The 18382-nt window shown below is 36.2% G+C and overlaps 3 protein-coding genes across 5 annotated transcripts; all 3 read right to left on the bottom strand.

Moving 5' to 3' along the window:
• Window positions 1-865: 865 nt before the first annotated feature.
• Window positions 866-5736, bottom strand: LOC18047168 (type I inositol polyphosphate 5-phosphatase 4). 3 transcript variants are annotated; one of them, XM_024187734.1, is made up of 14 exons: window positions 5159-5736; window positions 4964-5051; window positions 4485-4553; window positions 4236-4323; window positions 4035-4139; window positions 3313-3931; window positions 2994-3187; window positions 2735-2843; window positions 2436-2584; window positions 2015-2321; window positions 1851-1928; window positions 1492-1564; window positions 1287-1384; window positions 866-1055 (listed from the first exon to the last, which is right to left on the bottom strand). In XM_024187734.1, the coding sequence occupies exons 1-10, from the start codon at window positions 5186-5188 to the stop codon at window positions 2096-2098; spliced, it is 1677 nt and encodes a 558-aa protein (XP_024043502.1). In that variant the 5' UTR covers window positions 5189-5736; the 3' UTR covers window positions 866-1055; window positions 1287-1384; window positions 1492-1564; window positions 1851-1928; window positions 2015-2095. The 3 variants fall into 3 exon arrangements, with proteins under 3 accessions (XP_024043502.1, XP_006444030.1, XP_024043503.1); XM_006443967.2 differs by having other exon boundaries at window positions 1492-1561; XM_024187735.1 differs by lacking the exon at window positions 1851-1928 and having other exon boundaries at window positions 1492-1561.
• A 5488-nt stretch (window positions 5737-11224) lies between these two features.
• Window positions 11225-11811, bottom strand: LOC18047167 (CST complex subunit STN1). The gene has a single exon (XM_006443966.2). The coding sequence runs from the start codon at window positions 11707-11709 to the stop codon at window positions 11227-11229; it is 483 nt and encodes a 160-aa protein (XP_006444029.1). The 5' UTR covers window positions 11710-11811; the 3' UTR covers window positions 11225-11226.
• A 2186-nt stretch (window positions 11812-13997) lies between these two features.
• Window positions 13998-16458, bottom strand: LOC18047166 (EKC/KEOPS complex subunit bud32). The gene is made up of 7 exons (XM_006443963.2): window positions 16358-16458; window positions 15885-15974; window positions 15584-15697; window positions 15208-15486; window positions 15006-15119; window positions 14572-14644; window positions 13998-14454 (listed from the first exon to the last, which is right to left on the bottom strand). Exons 2-7 carry the CDS (start codon window positions 15945-15947, stop codon window positions 14417-14419), a joined length of 681 nt encoding a protein of 226 aa, XP_006444026.1. The 5' UTR covers window positions 15948-15974; window positions 16358-16458; the 3' UTR covers window positions 13998-14416.
• Between the last annotated feature and the right edge of the window lie 1924 nt (window positions 16459-18382).

Genomic DNA, 18382 nt, shown 5'->3' with positions numbered 1-18382 from the left:
GTTGCTTTCCCCCTTTTTTTTTTTTTTTTTTTTTTTTTCCTGGGATCTTTTTTCAACCTCTTGGGGGTAATATTCAATTTCGCACTCAGATTTAATTTTAATCCATCCGATCAATATGTGCAACTCTCTTGGAAGTCTGTTTATTTATCTCTCTATTTTTTCTGTCCTTTCTTATTTAATTAACATTTATTAGTTAACTTCAACAAAATTTTTAAAAGTACGTGGTAACAATGACTAGGCTTTTGGGTGCATGCCGAGAAGAGCAATTATAAATGCACCATATTTGTCTGTAACATATAGTAGCGGAGTGTTTTTGGAAAGTAAAAGCAATAGCAGCAGCAGCACATCACTTTCATAAATTTCTTGCGCCTGAATTCTGACAGTTCCTACAGTGGGCTACCAAAGCACCGAAACATTTCAAATTTTCACACCCATTAAGCCAAAATAACACACGCCTCCCAAGCAGAAAATCCTGTTGATAGTAATTGCAGAGATGGTTTTAACTGGGGCAACATTGTCTTTTAACCCCCCCAAAAAAAAAAATTCAGTCATTGTCTTTAGGAAAGGCTTGGTTGTTGGCGCCCAGTGAAACACAGAGAAAAATAAAATAGCATACAAAATGACTAACTGGTAACTGTCAGACATCTCAAAAGAACGAGCAAGCTATCATGTTCTTCTACTTCGCTTTTTCTTTAACTTTCAGAAGCACAATGCACATAGATGATTATAAATAGTAAAATGAAATTGGTGATAATCAAGCACTTTGCTTTATTTTTCAGTAAAATCATTAGCAGTAACAGTAACAAAAAAAAAAGCTTCAGATTATTCAGAAATATATATATATTTTTTTCAATAGCACTGAGTCTCCATCACATCACAACTCTTTTGTTCATCTTCCTTGATTAGCTCAAAGCTAAAATTAATAGAAAATAAAGGGTCTATTTTGATTCCCCTCTTATTTTGCTGTCATATTTCTTCCTAGTTCCTATTTACTGCAAAGAATTGGTAAGTTACATGAGCAGGATCCTCGGTTCTTCAGGACTGGATGAATTTATCTGCAGAACCGCAGTGAAATATCTATCAAACAACTAAGTTGTTTACCAAGTTACATGGAGTAATGATCAATGCATTACAAACCAACAACTTGTCTAATGATTCTATGTAAAACTAAGATAGCATAATCGGTACTTTTAATTTTAGAGCAAACAATCAACAACCATTATAAATGCTCTAGCCATGTTAACTGATTAAGAAGAGCAGACTGATCATACGTCGTCATTTCTTACCTGATTACAAAGATCCCCAGCACATGGTTTAAACTAGAATTGTTGAATTTGCTAATTACAGTGTGGTAGAAATATGGACAATAAATCACATTATGTACCTGTAGTGACAAGGAAAAGGAATGGAGAGAATAAGACAAATGGATTTTAGTAGGAAAAGCTACAAGCAAACAGAGGAGAGGAAAGAGGAAAGAGGTGAAGAACCAACCCTGCTTTGGATTATGAGCAATTAGGCGTCTCTGTGGCAATCAAGACAGCTCCTTTGGAGCAGTGTAAACCTGCTAAATGGGGATCAAAGCTAGGAGTCAGAAGCAAGACATTTTATCAACTGGAAATTTTAATAGGAACCAAGAGATGATTTACAGCTACCCTTTATGAAAGTATGCGCAGTGCATATTCTGTTTTCTGCTTATAAGTTGAATCCGACTAGCCAATCTATTGCTTGAAAGCTATATTGTGTACATCGCAAAATATCCACCAATAATGTCTTATTCATCATGTTCTTTTTTATTTTTCTGGTTTGTCCATCACTGATGCTAAACTTGTTTAAGATATGGGTAAAACTACCTGACAAGCAGCAGTGAATTTAATTCTTGAATTTATTGCATATTCTTCAATTGATTCTGTATTGATATTTCTGGGATCCTGTTAACAGTCCAAGAAAAATCAAACTTAATAGGCTAGTAGCCGAAAGCATGGAGCTGATTCATGTTTGTGTATTGCTAACTTACAGAATAGTGCATTTAGTCCCACTTCAGTTGCCTCAGGTAGAATAGAATATAACAGAACATGGGTCCACCAGAAATCATCTCTCAATATAAATTGAGTTCGGAATACCCATGTGACTGTGGCAAGAGCTCTTCCACCTCAATTCTGGCACTGGAACAACTCATGCTTTTCTTGATTCGACTACGATTGACGGACTCAACCTCTGCTAAGAATATGCTATAAACTGGTCTATGATCTGAGAACCTCGACTCGCCACGAACATAAGATAACTGATGCAGGCCTCTTCCATACCATAATATCCGATCACACCTAGACAGAGTAAAAATACAATTAGTTGTTTGTTTCATCTATATTTTTCATTCAGTCCCATTTTCTGGTAGGATTTACTGTGTGAGAAGATAACATTTATAGGGACAAAATTACCATGCAGGAGTTCTCCGTTTCTCCTTTGGGTGCCTATCCTCCCCTGCATATCTATCTGAATTGTTTGAATACTTGTACGTTGGAGGGAAATATATCTTCCCTTCACTCCATCCATTAAAGACATGGCCCTTTCTTTGCTCTATGCGAAGCTGCAAAATGGAAAAACCATCAAACCATCAGATAGAGCCACTTTTGAAAGAGCTCAAGAATAGGCATCAATTCTGATGACAATTAAAAGGACTAACATCCAAGCATTTAAGTAATCATCAAAACCAATTAATGGGAGTTAACGAACATGCCTGGTCATTCTCTAACAAAGCCCTCCAGTTGCGCATCTCAACAAGAGCCTTTGCAAAGCGGTATGACAGAGCTATCCGATAATTTAAATCTCCAAGCCAGATGATTCGACTGCACCAACATGAGCAGAACTTTAAATATTGAGCAATAGTAGGCTAAAAGTTTGTTTTGAATTGCTTTTTGTTTACAAAATTTAAAGAAAAAGCACCGAATGCTGAATTAATCAGCAAAATAATTAATGCAAGTGGATGAGGGCCGTACTCATGCTCTAGAATTGTTTGAGGGGAGTTCTCATCCCCTATGCCATGAACCTTGGGAAATCTTGTCTTTCTAATAATCTCCATAACATCAGAATTTCTTCTTAGTTCATCTCCCTCCTTTTGCCCAGAGGTTAAATGACTACATATAAAGCAAAAGCTCGTTTGGTGCAATGACATGCTAATTGAAATTGAACCCTGGAAAATCAAATAGACTAAGAATGTCTCCGTATAAAAATAGATATATGAATAAATAAATAAATAATGTTCACCATAGCTTCACTGTCAAAATGAAGAAAATTTTTACAAAAGCAAAAATATACCTTGTTTCCAAGATAGCCCATCAATCCTCTGCCTACACATGACACTTTCATGTTGCGTACACTGTCTCTTAAATCACTTTTCACCCATACTGTGAGAAATATTCCGACCATTTGCTTACTGGCAACCAAACAGTACCTTGAGGGGCCACATGGTCTATCTCTGTCCTCCGTGAAAAGGGAACCGCTATAAGTTACTGGTGAGTAGTGTGTGTTGACTGGTGAATCACCAGGACCATTCTCATCATCAGAGGAACCCCATCTGAAATTGGGGTCATAATCGCTAGGCCTGTGTCCAAAGATCACCCGATCGCAGACGCTGAACCGTCTGTCCAGTTGGGGTTGTGACAGTGCCATTTCATTATCCATCCTCATGCTGCGGCTTAAGGACTGGAAAGACCGCCGATGAAAGAAAGACGAGGCTTTCGGTCTTGTTGAGCCCTCAAAGTCTGCGTCTAATTCTACAATGGGATCAGGTGTTGGGGAAGGAGTATGGCAACCACCACTAGTGCCAGGAAGACTATTTAGTGTCTTCCTAATAAGAGCTAGCCATTTTCTAGCAGGACCATTGTTTTCTGTGCCCAAAACATTACCAGCATTTAAAGGAACAATCTCTTGAAACCTGAATGCCAAAGGGATGAATGAGGCTTCTTCTGTTATACTTACGTTCACAGAGTTCAAACAAATGAGTGAGGAAAAAAAAATTTTTGATTAATTGGGCATACCCAAGAACATAAATGTCAGCAGGTGGTGAGGTCTGAAGCCAATCTTCAAGATTCAAATAACTTGGAGGGGATTTTCCAGCCACATTCCATGTAGCTACAAAAATCCTGTGCCCACGTGAAAAGTAAAAAGAAGGACTAAGAACAGCTGTTTCAATGATATAAATTGTCCAGGAGAATAAGACTAGAGCATATGCAGCATACTTGTAATTATTCACGTCCGTAACTTGTGAGGCTTCATGGTCAATCTTTCCTCGCCGAACTCGATCAGAACTCCTCCTGCTTGATCTCTCTGTGCATCCAAGTGAAAGATTAGAGAATTTTTTTAAAAATATATTGGGGAAAAATATTAAATCTTTCAGCAGCAAAAGAAATTTTAGAATTTTTTTTTTTGTAAATTTATATTTGTTGTGGTCCAAAGCAATAGTGGGTGGGTGGTGCCTGATGCTGAACCTGTTTTACTTTTCTTGATAGTGCATGCCTCTCTCTCAGCGAAGTTGTTTCCCCAATCTTCATCACCACCTGAAAAAGAAAAAAAAGACCATAAAGTGGTTAAAGCTGTTCTTCATCCATCAATCTCAGCATACTCAAACACCATGAACAATTTTTTTTTTTTTGGGATAAAAACAATTAATCGAGATTTGAGGTTGAAGAAGAAAACAAATAGCAGATCTTGAGCTGCACATGATGGCTGCAGAAACTCCCTCTTCCATTAAAAACCAAAACATTTCCGGTACAAAACAAGCGGTCATGCAGATGTTGAATAATGCAAGTGCCCACAGTCTAGAAGAATCCAACACCAGTAACTTAGTTGTAAAAAAAAACCCATTTTTTATTTTTTTCAAAATATGAAAGCTACAAATTTACAATCCCAGAACCCAAATTGGCACCTAAACCACCCAAATTGAAGAGGATATAGACAAATTAATCACCCTCATAATCATCATCATCTGCTTGAAAGTCCTCTGCCCTGTTCTTGATATTAAACCACTTTTTGACCAGAGTTTTTGGCCACGAAAGCTTCAAGAAGGGAACAAAAAAAGAAGAGAAAAACAGAATCAGTAATCTCATAACAAAATGTAAATGGATATCAGAGAAGTTTTGGCATTTTATCAAGACAAATAAACCTTGCTTTTCTTGGAGTTCCCATCTCTCATTGTTTCAAAACTTCATACAGCTAATCCTGATGTAATTAACAAACTGCTGTTTTTTTCAGCTGGATTAATTTTTCTCGAAAGGGAATGTGAATGAAGACGACCGAACAAGAACAGCAATTAAAAACAAACTGCCAAGTTTTTTTTAAAAAAAAAAATTAACTTCAACTCCTGGGTTTGTTTCCTTTCTCTCGGTAGAACCAAGAGTGCTGGTTTTAAGCACGAAATGAGTAAAATATTTTGTTGACTCAAGGAATGAACAGGAAAGAATTGAGGAAGCCAAGACAATCTCTAGTTTCTGGGCACGTTATACAGTTATTTTTCGAAGGTAAAAAAAGAAAAAATGCAAAGTGCCCAGTTGGGTTTGTTCGTTTTTGTATTCTTTCACTGAGTACGTGTTTTTGTTTGTTGAGTCGAGGGGAACTGAAACGGAAATGATGAAGAAAGAAAGACTACAAGTCTACAACTGATGCGTGGAAGCAAGACAATGAGATTCTGATAGTAGAACAGGACAATGTAGGACATATTACACATAAAAGAAAAAGGGCATAGAGCTAGACTTGTGAGATTATATAGTAATGGCAGTCAATAGTATTAGTCTTATATTTTAATTTGATAAAATTAAAACCTCGTTCCGGTACAGAGCAAAAGTATCCAATTTCAAGAGAATAAAGTGCTGCTGGAGAGAGCTTATTAATAATAATAATAATAATAAGAGCCTCTCTCTTTCTCTCTCTCCGTCCCTCTGAGGCATTATTTATTTATTTATTTTTTATTATTATTATTATTATTTTTTTTTTTTTTTTACCCCCAAACTCAATGCGGGTAAAATGTTGCGGGTTGATTAGCGGGTAAAATGAAATAAAGAGCCATGGCTGTAACTTGTATGGTTAGTTATGTTGCTCACCCACCCACACCCAACTCCATTCCCCGGATCCATTCCCTCCTCTCGTTTGAGTATTTTTATTTTCTACTTTATTATTATTTTTAATTTGTTATCACTGAGTCTCTTTCTCTAAAGTTGTTTGCTTCTCTGGACTCTGGCTTTGTTCCGTTCTGCTGCTTCATCACATAGTCAGCGGTGTTAGGTTTGATGATGTACCCAAGCAGTACCCCCAATGAGTCCATTTGGTCTTCTATGAGTAAAAGGAAATTAAAGGAGCAGTTAAAGAGGAAGCAAAATACAATAATTGGAGGGGGGGGGGGGGGGGGGAAATAAGCGCTTCTGTTGGAGAGTTTGGTTGCTTTAAATCCTTCTTAAATTATCTTCGCTTGAGAAAAAATGATTTTAGAGTAAAATACATTATACATTAGAGTGAAATGAACTTTCGGTTGTCTGTTCTTTTGGCGGCTAAGAAACTTATGTGGACATTTTTGTTTGCACATCTGTAGGGCAATGCGCTGAAGCGAACTTCACTTCTTTTTTTAATGTCAAGACTCAAGACTGTTCCTTCAATGTGGGTTTCTGGGGTTTGAGATCCGCATAGGTTTATAGGGGTACACATAAAAGAGAATTTTTGTATGAAGAGAAATCGAAACCGATTCTCCAATCGAATGTCAAGTTGATTGTTGGGTTTTGGGAGATTGGCATCGTTCATTTGTTTTATTTTACAAGTTCAACTTTAGACGCAATGAATCTCCTCAAAACATTCATTTTGTTGCTTTTTAGCAGTCAATGTGTTGGCCCTGCAATCCAATTTTGAGACCCTTTTGACTCAACCTAGACCCATGTCTAGGAGAATCAGAGCAATTGTGCGTGCAACCTTGTAGTTTACAAATAAACTCCATGGGTTAATGTAAATATAGTGCTTGGAGAGAGCCATCCTATAAAAAGAATAAGGATTAATTACTTGTTTACATAAATGTAGGATCTTGTTAGGGCATGTTAGGTCCCCAGTTCTAGCTGATGAGCACACCCACCGCCCACGCCATCTCGGCATCTCCTAGGGTTTCGAGTAACAATCTAACAAGCGACTTAATTAATTTAAAATTAGAACTTAAAACAAAGTAAAATTTCTTGGATTAAGCTAATCCCATTTCGGGCAGCTTGATTTCTTAATTGACTAATCTTATTACACGTGCCGCACGTGGGAGACTGTGTCTGGTTCCCCAAGCTAAGTTTTTAATTTTAATTTTGTTCACATTTCAAGGCTCTTTGCAATCAATTAGGCATTAATTTAATTGTTTAGGGATTAAAGTAATACAACTGACGGCAAAAAAGCTCCAAAGGCAACCCTCGGCTTCTTCTCCCAAATGGGAATCCCCCTAACAAACGCAATAAGACTCAGCCGACTGCTAAAATGTTGAAGCTTCCACTATTACTGTTAGCCCATTCATAGCCTGTAAAAGACTTGTTCAATGCATAGCTGTCTGGCTACAACAGCTTTGCTTTTCGATCAACGTGGCTAGCACCCATTTTGATTTCCATTGAAACAGTCTTAGAGCTTCGATTTGGTTCGTGATACCTATCTTGTATTCTCATCAAAAAAATATTGACCATCAATAGATATAGCTACAATAAATACAACGATGTTTGGCATGGTATTCTTCACTTTAATTTTGTTGAAAATCTTTAATTTTTATTATAATCCTATTATTTATACTCCATATTACATACATATAAATAAATTAAAGGTCAAGAATTTAGGCAGTTTACATTGAGTATTCTAAACTCAGATTAGAAAACTCACGGTGATTAAAGCAATATGAAATTTTCGAAATTTGATCGAAATCTATTATTTATACTGAATTAGAATACAACATTTATATCATAACTAATGTATCATATGGCGTGACACTGTCACATCGACCTATAAATAAGTGATGCGCCCGTCTTCTATGCAAGTCTTGCAAGTAGCCCATGTATGTTCAAATTTAAATGAGAAGTTGTAAACTGTAGCCAGTATATAAACAAGGCAGTCAAAGGATGATCTTTAGTTTCTCCTTTGGGCAAAGTATCTTCCCTGGGAGAGAGGAGAATTTAAGTTTTCTTTTGCTTTTCCAGCCTTTCAAATCCCCCCGGCCTGGTGTCAATATCCGCTCTTCTTCTGTACTTGATTTGGTGATATATGTTTATAGGTATAAAATACGCATGTAAATAATCACACTTGTGATGAACGGTGAGTGTTATCTGCCCGTCTGATTATCAGAAAACTGGATGCTAAATCGGATTCCCACATTCTCATCCAACGTGCAACACATCAAACGGTCAAAATTACTTCAACATAAGCCGTCTGATGCGTCTACTTTTTTAGAGCTTAGCAAGATATTGCCATTGGGTTGTCCTTCATTTTTTACATTTAATGTGTCATCATCATCATCAATTATTTATAGATCCTGAAATCTAGTAATCCATATGCCTCCACATGGAGGATGTGAGATGAGATGTCCTTAGATTACATAAAAAAGGAAGCGGCAAAAATAATAGTGGACCTATTTCCGGTTCGAGTTACAAGATTAATACGTAGTTATAGTACAAAAACACACCCACAAGGGAAGGAAGTTGGAACTTTACTTGTTCATCATAGTGACGATGAAAATGATGAGTGGTCTGCTTTCGCTTCATCAAATTAAAATGGGATTCATTTGCTTACTGCTTTCATTGACTGGGCAAAGATCTTGTCACTGTCTTTCTTAACTTTTTAAAATTTCTTTTGCCATGTTTCATCACCCTTCAGGTTGCATATCAAATCGTGAGGTCTATCTTCAGCCAACCTTGTTCCATCTGGCTAGATCATGGGCATTATCACCAACACCAACCGTGTTTAATGCACTATAATCCCTATCAGCACCTTATATCAAAATGTTATTTTCTTATTAATAATGAAATTTAGAATGTTTGTGTGTGCAAGGGAAACAAAAATAATTAGGTCAAGAAAGATTATTTAGCTTGAAAAAATATTTGAAAAATTTATGTCTCTTTGAATTGTTGGATTCTTAATTTAATATTGGGATTATATATAAATAATTATGTGTTGCCGACTAACATATAAGGTTAATCTTAATTAAAAGTGATATATTAAAGTTTATGGTAATACAGGCTTTAATATATTTATTAAGATATGAACTTCTAATGTGTAGATATTAGGTAATTTCTATTTTTATAATAAGCTGAAATATGAATATTTAAAAACAATAGGAAAAGTCGTCTATATAAATAGTTATGGATCTCAGGTCACGCATATTATTTTATTTTTTCCCCACATCTCATCGTCAGAGAAAAAGCACAGAGAAATTTAAAAGGTTTTCTAGGTGAACTTATTGATTTGGAAGGCCAACCACACGACTATAGAGAGTAATTAATTACTATAAATTCAGGTACACTTCTGCATATTCTGTTATTAATTTTTTATGATACAACATGAATGTTCTTGAATTATAGTTGATGGTTTTAACCAAAGGATTTATTGTTTTAACGTAATGTTCATGTTATAATATATTGTCCAGTAGCAAGAGTGACCCCCATTGATCTAGCAATCTCCATAATCAAGGCAATTTATGAGAAATCATATTGAGAAACCAGTGAAATAAAACTGGGAAATACTACAGGGAATATATTTACTACATGGATGGTGGAGAACCAGATCTTCAAAAGGACAGAGAAACGACAGAGGGCATCTCATCTCAGTCTGGATATGTTTCTTACAGCAGGAGAATATGGTAGCATACTAATATTTCTTCTTCACATATCAAATAACTGGTCATTTCGAGGGACCCTCTATTTCCATCTGAAAATGTATTATACAAGTAGAGCCATGCCTAAAGCTTCTAAAGCAAATAATTTACCGACTCTTTAACTCTTCTTGATTAGGCGACAAATGTTTAGAAAATAATTAGGCGACTTAAGAATATATCCAACTTGAGTATTGCTGCCAAAGACCAAGACTCAGTGGTGTACCATCTGTGTCTTTTTTTGATAAGATATAAATGAAAAATTAGTGGAATATTTACAGTTCTGCAGTGAACTGATTTGCTGTCAGTGAAAGTACATTTACTTCACATATAATTGCCAAGGATAAGGTTTATACACATTAAAAATAATTCATAAAGTCCAAATGTCTTCGAATGATCTGCCTCACCCATCTCCATGATTGACAAGCACCAACTATAGCGAACATCTTTAATTTCCAGTTTTGTACCCACGCATGAAACCTCCTCATAAATTCTCATTCGAGATCAATCATGTATGTGGCTGCCATAAATAGCATTCAGCAAAATACAAACTCTAAATGCGTACAAATATCCGGATTGGCAATAAAGGAGGATCAATTGCATTGTTTTGTGACGGCGCCATTACCAAACTCAGCATTATTACTACAATGAATATTCAGCAATAAGATTATCTCTTTAAGTGCCTAATCTTCAGTCAATATCAACGACTATTTTGTCACGTAATTAGTGCCTAATCTTCAGTCAATATCAACGACTATTTTGTCACGTAATTATATTCTTTAGTTTGCATTAACATATATAGATCACGACTTGCGGTATTTGTAGCCAAAACAGGCTGAAAGCCGTTTCCAGCCTCTGATGGCAACAATCTGATATCCGATCTTGTCTCTGCTCAATTTCCCTTTTCCTCAGCTACCCAATCATACACAGCAAGTTACTAATAATTATATCAGTTGGGCAAATTCCATCCATTTCACACAAATGGGCTCCTCGAACAATTACACAAACTTGTAGAATGCGTCTTCTAAATAGTATCCCCCAAAATATAGATTAGTGACCGCCATAACCTTAATGAAAAAAGGACCAGATACTCGCAATCAATGTTCTCAAGTAACAACTGCTGCACGACACATAATAAAACTATAGAAGTATTATAAGATAATTAACAGACTGAGCACATGATTTGATATGCAGAAATATCAAGAGCTTAAAGTCAATGGGGGCCCTCCTCTAAATTTCTGGACATTTCAAGAGAAATTTCATTTAAATCATTAACATGCATGATTAAATTCATGGACATGGACAGGCAGTAATTACACAAAAAAAAAAAAAAACCCATATCAGTAAATTGAACAGCAAAAGCCAACTACTTAAGATTTATTCACAACAACGTCATAACGCTTGCGCGCCAACCTCAAGCAATCCAACCAATGCAAGACTTCCATGTTGGGGTCTTTCTCAATCACAACATCGGAAACCGTAATCTGCACGTCGCCTCGATAACTAGCGATCCTCCCCCGCACTCTAGCCACCAAACCGATTTTGATCTTCGCGGCAAAATCAGTAGCCACGCCGGCAATTAATCGAACAGTTGATGGGTCACGCCGAGGGAGATACAGAGAAGTTAGATGGTTAAGCCAGAGGACGCATGGGACACAACCCGTGCCGTCATCGACCGTGAACTTGATGAATTTGCTGGGTTTGTGGTCACGTGAGGTGATTGTGCCGACGATTTCGGCACGTGAGAGGAGCTTACCAGAGCGAGAGAATGTGGCCGGGTCTGGCGTTGGCGTAAGGGAAAGGAGATCGAAGGCTAACAGTTTTACGTGTGTGTTTTGGAGCGTGTGATCCATCAGAGAAGAAGTGATTTGATTAATTAATTTATTTATTTAATCATGTTTTTGGAACGAAGACGATGGATGATATGGCGGGAGCTGGAAAGAGTTTAAAACAATAATGCCGTAAAACGGTTGGCCGTTTGGATGGTGGAGCCGGACCCACAACTTTATAATTCGGGCTGCACTTGACTTTGATAGTTGTACGAATGATTGAAATGAAATCCAACATGGACCCACGACAGGCCCTGTCCTTGTAGGCTTATAGCTATTTGAAACTAGGGCTGGGCTTCTTCATTTTTTTTAATTTTTTTTTAACTTTATGAATTGCATTAGAAGAATATTTTCACTATAGAAATCTATTGGAAATTTTTGGACTCCAAAGGTGGAAAAGGCATTCGAACTGGGTCCCGACCATTTGAAATGACCAAAAATAAATAAATAAAAGGAAAAAAAAACCCTTTGGGTTGGTGTATTATCACACCCAAAAAAAAAAATAAAATCGTAATGTATATATGTGATCGTCACATGTACATCATTTTCATTTGAAGCTTTCGAATTTCTCCTCCTTATTTGTGCTGTTATTATGAGCTGGTGAGGGGTATGAAGCTTTTTTAACCGATGGTCTCAGTGAATAGAATAGACCAGCCAAGTTGGTGCAAAGGAAAGCGAAAGCCTACTTTTCATTTCCTCGCGAAAACAAATTTAATGTGAAATTTGAACACCGTACATCGTAACTCATTTCAATTTGTAACTGGCTTTCTTAGTCTTAGCAACAGAAGCGTATTCATTCCCAAAAAATGGCCAAATGGAAAATGTTTTTGCAGCCTGCAGCAGCGCTAATTTGACAAAAGAAAGTGAGAGATGTAAGTGCTTTTATTCGGCTCCTAACTTCTATGCCAATTCTAATTAAAAAAAAAAAAAATACTTCTATGCCAATTGCTGTTTCTATGGACCACTCTACCGTTGTTAATGGGGCATGTCTCTTCATGTGCCCATCACGTGGTACATAGGACAAATGCCAAAAGCTGAAGGTGATGGGTAAAATTTTAACCGTAGGAAAATGAAAGCAAGGTCCAGCCTTGACAGTGAGTCAAACCAAATCTAAAACAAGCAAGGCGTAAACACACGAGCTTTCGAGCAGAGCAAAAACTCCCGCCGAGACAGGTGATAGCAATCTACAATTGCATTCATTGATACTGCAGCAAAGTTTCTGAGAGGGGTCAAGGTTCGAATTGTAAACCCGAATCAATTCGGTTCGGGTTAAAATTTCAGGTTGCACGGCAGAAACGTAAATCAATAACAGGACCGATTTTATAAAATCAACAGTATCAGGAACTATGAAGAAGACAGGCAGTTCAACTTCTTGAATCCATTGATTAAACAGTTTGTTACAAAACAGAACGCGGAACAGATGCAGACAAGGAGATAGAGCTGCATTTACAGCAGATATAATGAACCAATTTTGCAGCTGGTATAAGATTTGGTTTTCACACGCCATTAGGATTATGAAAATAAATGTGCGTTTTGTAAGATCACCGCATAAGAAAACCATTTTCTTACTTTTTTTTATAAAGAATATTAATCAAAGAAAATTATTATTAATTACCAACCAAGAGCACTAGAGAAGAAAGGGAAATCAACTAAATTTACTGCCATGGTGTGAGCTTTAAGGGAGAATGGTAGCGGAGGAACCTCGAAGCGCGGTCACAGGAAGAGGGACTTGCAGCAGCTTCGCCTTCACGGCGCAGGGTAGTGGGAGATGCAGCGGCTCCGCGCGGCGCGAATGAAGTTGCAGACGGCAGAGGGTAGGTAACGTGGGCAGTGACTCTGGAAAATAGAAATCAAATTTTGAGGTGCAGGTTTGCAGGCTGCAGCGCCAGTGTTAGGTTAGGAGTTTTGGAGGCAGCAGGTTTTTCAAATTTTGGGGATTTTTTTTTTTTTGCCCCCCCCCCCCCCCCCCCCCCCGGTTAACTGATTTTTAAATCTGATCGGCTTCAATGCTTAAATCCAAACCAAGTGCCCACCCATGAAAACCCATCCCCCATTTGAGGGTTTACAATAAGACATAAAACTATGGTCAACTGATCGGCTTCAATGCTTAAATCCAAACCAAGTGCCCACCCATGAAAACCCATCCCCCATTTGAGGGTTTACAATAAGACATAAAACTATGGTCAAAGAAGTAGACATTAAGGGTGACAGAGGCAAATTTTTTGTCGCAAAATCTGACAAGCAGGGATGAGAGACCAGTTTCCTTGTGGAAACTCAGTCGTCAAGAACATTCTTTTGGCGACCAGTCGACATACTCTCAACAAATTTGATAAGGGAGCACTTCCTCAAATTAATATGACAAATTAATATGAACAAGAAAACACAATAGAAAACTGTGGCCTGCTTGCATGTATGATATAAGAGTGTAGGTGTATCAGGAGGTTAAGAGATGGAAATGAACTTATACTTGCAGTAATGCTAATTTGATTTGTTATTGTGAATGCCAATATTGGATCAAATATACATGCAACTACGCCCAACCAGGCCTGAAGATAACACCTACACTGATACAGATACATCAGAACTAGCAGACCAAAAGCTCCAAGCATTATGCCTTACCGTACAATTGGAAAATGTTAATGAAAGCAGCATAACAATATTAACTTTAGTGTAACACTAATCAGTCCATGAGCATCTCTTCCTCCTGCCACAATAAATAATTCATACAGGCTCATCCAACCATGGTGCGCTTTCGACCCCTTTGTCGCACTGAAATAGAATTGAGACAGATGCAATATGAAAACAATAAATGAGGAAAAAAACAGAGGGAAAAAATACAAAAATAAAATAAGAAGAAAAAAAAACAGTTGAAGAGAAAAATCATACCTTGAGCCAACTTGTTCAATGTGGATGACCATTGCTTTGATGACTTCCTGTATGCAGAAAGTATCCGGTCCATCTACACACACACAAAAACATTTGGGGGCACCAATTTGTATTTCATATTATTTTCTTTGCAACCAATTTCGAGAACCATTCCAAACCAACAATACAGAACATCAACATGTGAAGAGCTTGGTACTGTTGTATCTAACAAATTCCCAAACAAATCCTCCTCAAAAATTTCATCAAGTAATCTTCATATTTCATGTCTTCTTTTCCAAAATCAATAAGGAATATGAACTAAAAGAACATAGCATCATTTATACATATCCAGAAGTTTTCATTCTAAAATTTGTAAATTATTAGGATAATTCTTTCAGGAAAGAAACAGAGAAGAGCTCACAGTGAAATAATCTAAACTGAATCTACTGACTTACCACATTACCACATGAAGAATGCAACGAAAGTAAGGCTCTCTCAAGTACATATAAGTCAACAGCTTTGTCTTCTGGAAGGGTTGATGTGAAACTCAAACCAAAGTCAATGAGGACCTGACAGAAGATATTGGCGGTTTGTGAAACATCTTCACAGATCACAATATTAGCAAAGGGATAGAGAAAATAAAAGAAGAAGACTGACCAGCTGGTTTTTGCCACTCCTAATTAACATGTTTGATGTGGTCAAATCGCCATGAATGAGACCCCCATCATGTAATTTAGCAATTGCATTACCAATCTGCAATGCAATATCCTCCAACTGCTCTTCCATGATACCATGCAAACCAAATTCAAGGAATATATCTTTGACAGAAGGACCCTCGACATACTCAAATGTCAGTGTATGCTGAACAGGATCAACAGCATAAAGCACCGGAGTTGAAACTCCAAGTCTTCTAGCTTTGGTCATGCACCTAGCCTCCTGTTCCAAAGATTTTATTAGGGAAGAACTCAGAGAAGAAAGATCATATTTAAATAGATATAAAATAACAAATGGGCATATCATCTAAAGAACCAACCGCATTCAGGCGTTTGAGAGTGATTTTTGAATCCAGAGATGGATGCCTATATTTCTTTGAGAAACGCTCCTTGACAACACACCTCCTTCCCACAAAAGTTGACTCAAAAACCCTCTGCAAGAACATTTGAATATCAGAAAGGGTGAAAAAATAAAAAAAAATAAAAACCTGATGCAGCTGCAAGGGAAGCTGCAAAAGAATCAGGCCAGCTATTGTCACTTGTGCGTGAAAGAGCTAAAACCCAATTCCATTGCCGATTCCCAAACAGAACCTTAAATGCGCTAATAATATCTTGACTTACAGCTTCAGCTCCTTGCTTTATGAGAATGAGCGATCCATCTTCACTGTTGGCTGTAATCTCCATATTGAACAACTTGGCAGTACTTTACCGCTGTGACATTATGAAGATAAAAGACCGTGTATGCAATGAGATAAATGAACATATAACTAATAATTAAAACTCCAGGCCATTCATAACTCAACACGAACCAATTTGAGAGACATGTAAAATAAAAATAAAAATAAAAATAAAAGATCAGAACACCAGCCCGAATGATGCATCCGACTTCATCTCTTTCTATAACGAACCAAATCGGATTCTTGCAGTAAACAGAAGCTTGAACAAGCTCAATTTGAAATTGAAGCTATATTGTTCGAAATCAGTTTACTTAAAACGGATTTGAGAACAAATGCTTGCGGATTAGAAACATAAAATTAGTGCCAGCGTAAATCTGTCAAAAATTATGGGAGAATGATGTAGGGACAAGTGTGCACCTGTAATTGGCTATGAGTGGAGAATACGGTGAAACTGGAGGCTCCGCTACAGAACTGAAACCACAGGCCGCCACAGAACTCAGCGCGCTCACTCGCAAAATGATGGGAGTTTAAAACCCTCAGAATTTATTTTGTTTAAAGGGTAATTTTCAATCCTCTCCCTGCGGTAGGAATAATTGCAGTTAGATGGAAAAGATCAAGTTATTATCGATTTGCCCCTACCTCCGGTTGCAATTTTGGTTGACAGTTAGTTGACTTCGAAAATAAAATAATTCCCCACGTTATAAACAATAGACTTTTACAAGAACACCCAAAATAAATTAAATAAAAACAGGCACAATTTGTCGTTTATTTTTCTTTTCTTTATCTCTAATACCATATTTTTCTCTATACGTAATAATTCTCACCTAAAATAACTCTAAATTTGGGTGGTTGAGGTAGAGCGAAATGACATGACGGTGGTAAAGAAATAGTAGAAACAAGAGGCTTTGCAAGAAGACTTTGCGGATCAATTTAGAATTTACTTGAGGACGAGATAAGCAGATAGGCAATTTATGATGAAAATCTCATATTGGAATATTATAGGTCTGATGAACCCCTCTCCTATGGGATTAGTGTGTTTGATGCATTTATTTTTTTTTAATTTGAGTCCCTCATTCTTGGTGGAATTATGTCTCGTATACAGAAGCTCATGCTTCTACTAAGCATGCTACCACAAGTACCCGACCTTATAAAAGACTTTCATCATCATATTCCAACAATATCAATCAAAAGCAGAGCAAGAGTTTGAACTAGTTTGTATTTGTTTTCCATGATATTTGTTCCCTTTTCTTTTTTATTTTTGTAGTATGATTCGTTTAAGTAGTAAGACTTGTTATATCCCTTCCAATTGTAAGTGTCTTTTTATTTAATTAGTAAAGTTTTTCTTACTCCGTCAATGTTCAACTTAAAGAAAAGGAGAAAAGAAATAATAGAAGGAGATAAACTATAATGCTAACCTATGAAATGAACTAATGACAAGAATGTTGTAGCACTAGAGTGTACTATTAGCATTTTAATTATTGGCTTCTTATTTGTGTGGTTTGATTCAAAGCTTTGCTTTGTGATGGTTGATTTAGGATTTTGGTTAGAGTTTAGGTTTGTTAAGTTAGAGTTTGATTTGTTGGAATTTGAGTTGTAAAGGATTTGATAAAGGGGCATAATATAAGTTTTAGGGTTTATGAAAATTAGATTTTTAATTAAATCTTTATTTGGTAATTAGGTTTTATTTTTGAGATGATGCTTTTGCTATTTGTCCCCCAACTACCTAATGTTTGTTGAGGAGCTGTTTATTTTTGTGTCTGAAATCTTAATTTGACTTAGTTTAAGATATTTTGATATTTAATGTTGTTTGTTTTTGTATTTAAAGTCTTATTGTAAGATATTTTTATCTCAATAGGAAAAATAAAAATTTTCTAACTTTTATCTAAATGATAAAATGTCTTAATAGAATATCAATTTTGTTCTCACAACTATCCTCATTAAATGTATTTTTTTCCTACCCATCTATTAGATATCATATTATAATTTCCTCGTCTCAAATGTTACTTAATATTAAAAACTTAACTTACATTCAATTTAAATTTTAAACATATTCCTTTGTTATTGGATAACAATTTTTTTTTATGTATAAATACTATGTTAAATTGTAAATAATAATGTTATCAAGATTATTTTTCATAAATTATATACCATATGCTTACCTTATAAATATTTATAACATATACAAACTATTGTATTAGATAATACTGTAAATATATACCATTTAAACTTCAAGTATATATAACACTTTCAAGGCCATAAGTGTAAAAATATTAGATTTAAAATGTTTTGAATTTATAAAAACATATAATTTACTACTTACACTCAGACCAAAAAAAAAAATTATTCTAACATATACATTCAGATTTTAGAAACATTCAAATTTATTCAGATTTCAAATAAAAAAACAAATGCTACCTAATTGTTTGGAAGCTCCTACTCCTT

This window comes from Citrus clementina, unplaced genomic scaffold (genome assembly GCF_000493195.1).
Source record: "Citrus clementina cultivar Clemenules unplaced genomic scaffold, Citrus_clementina_v1.0 scaffold_3, whole genome shotgun sequence".
Classification (NCBI taxonomy): Eukaryota; Viridiplantae; Streptophyta; class Magnoliopsida; order Sapindales; family Rutaceae; genus Citrus; species Citrus x clementina.
This window is presented reverse-complemented; position numbering and strand designations above follow the sequence as displayed.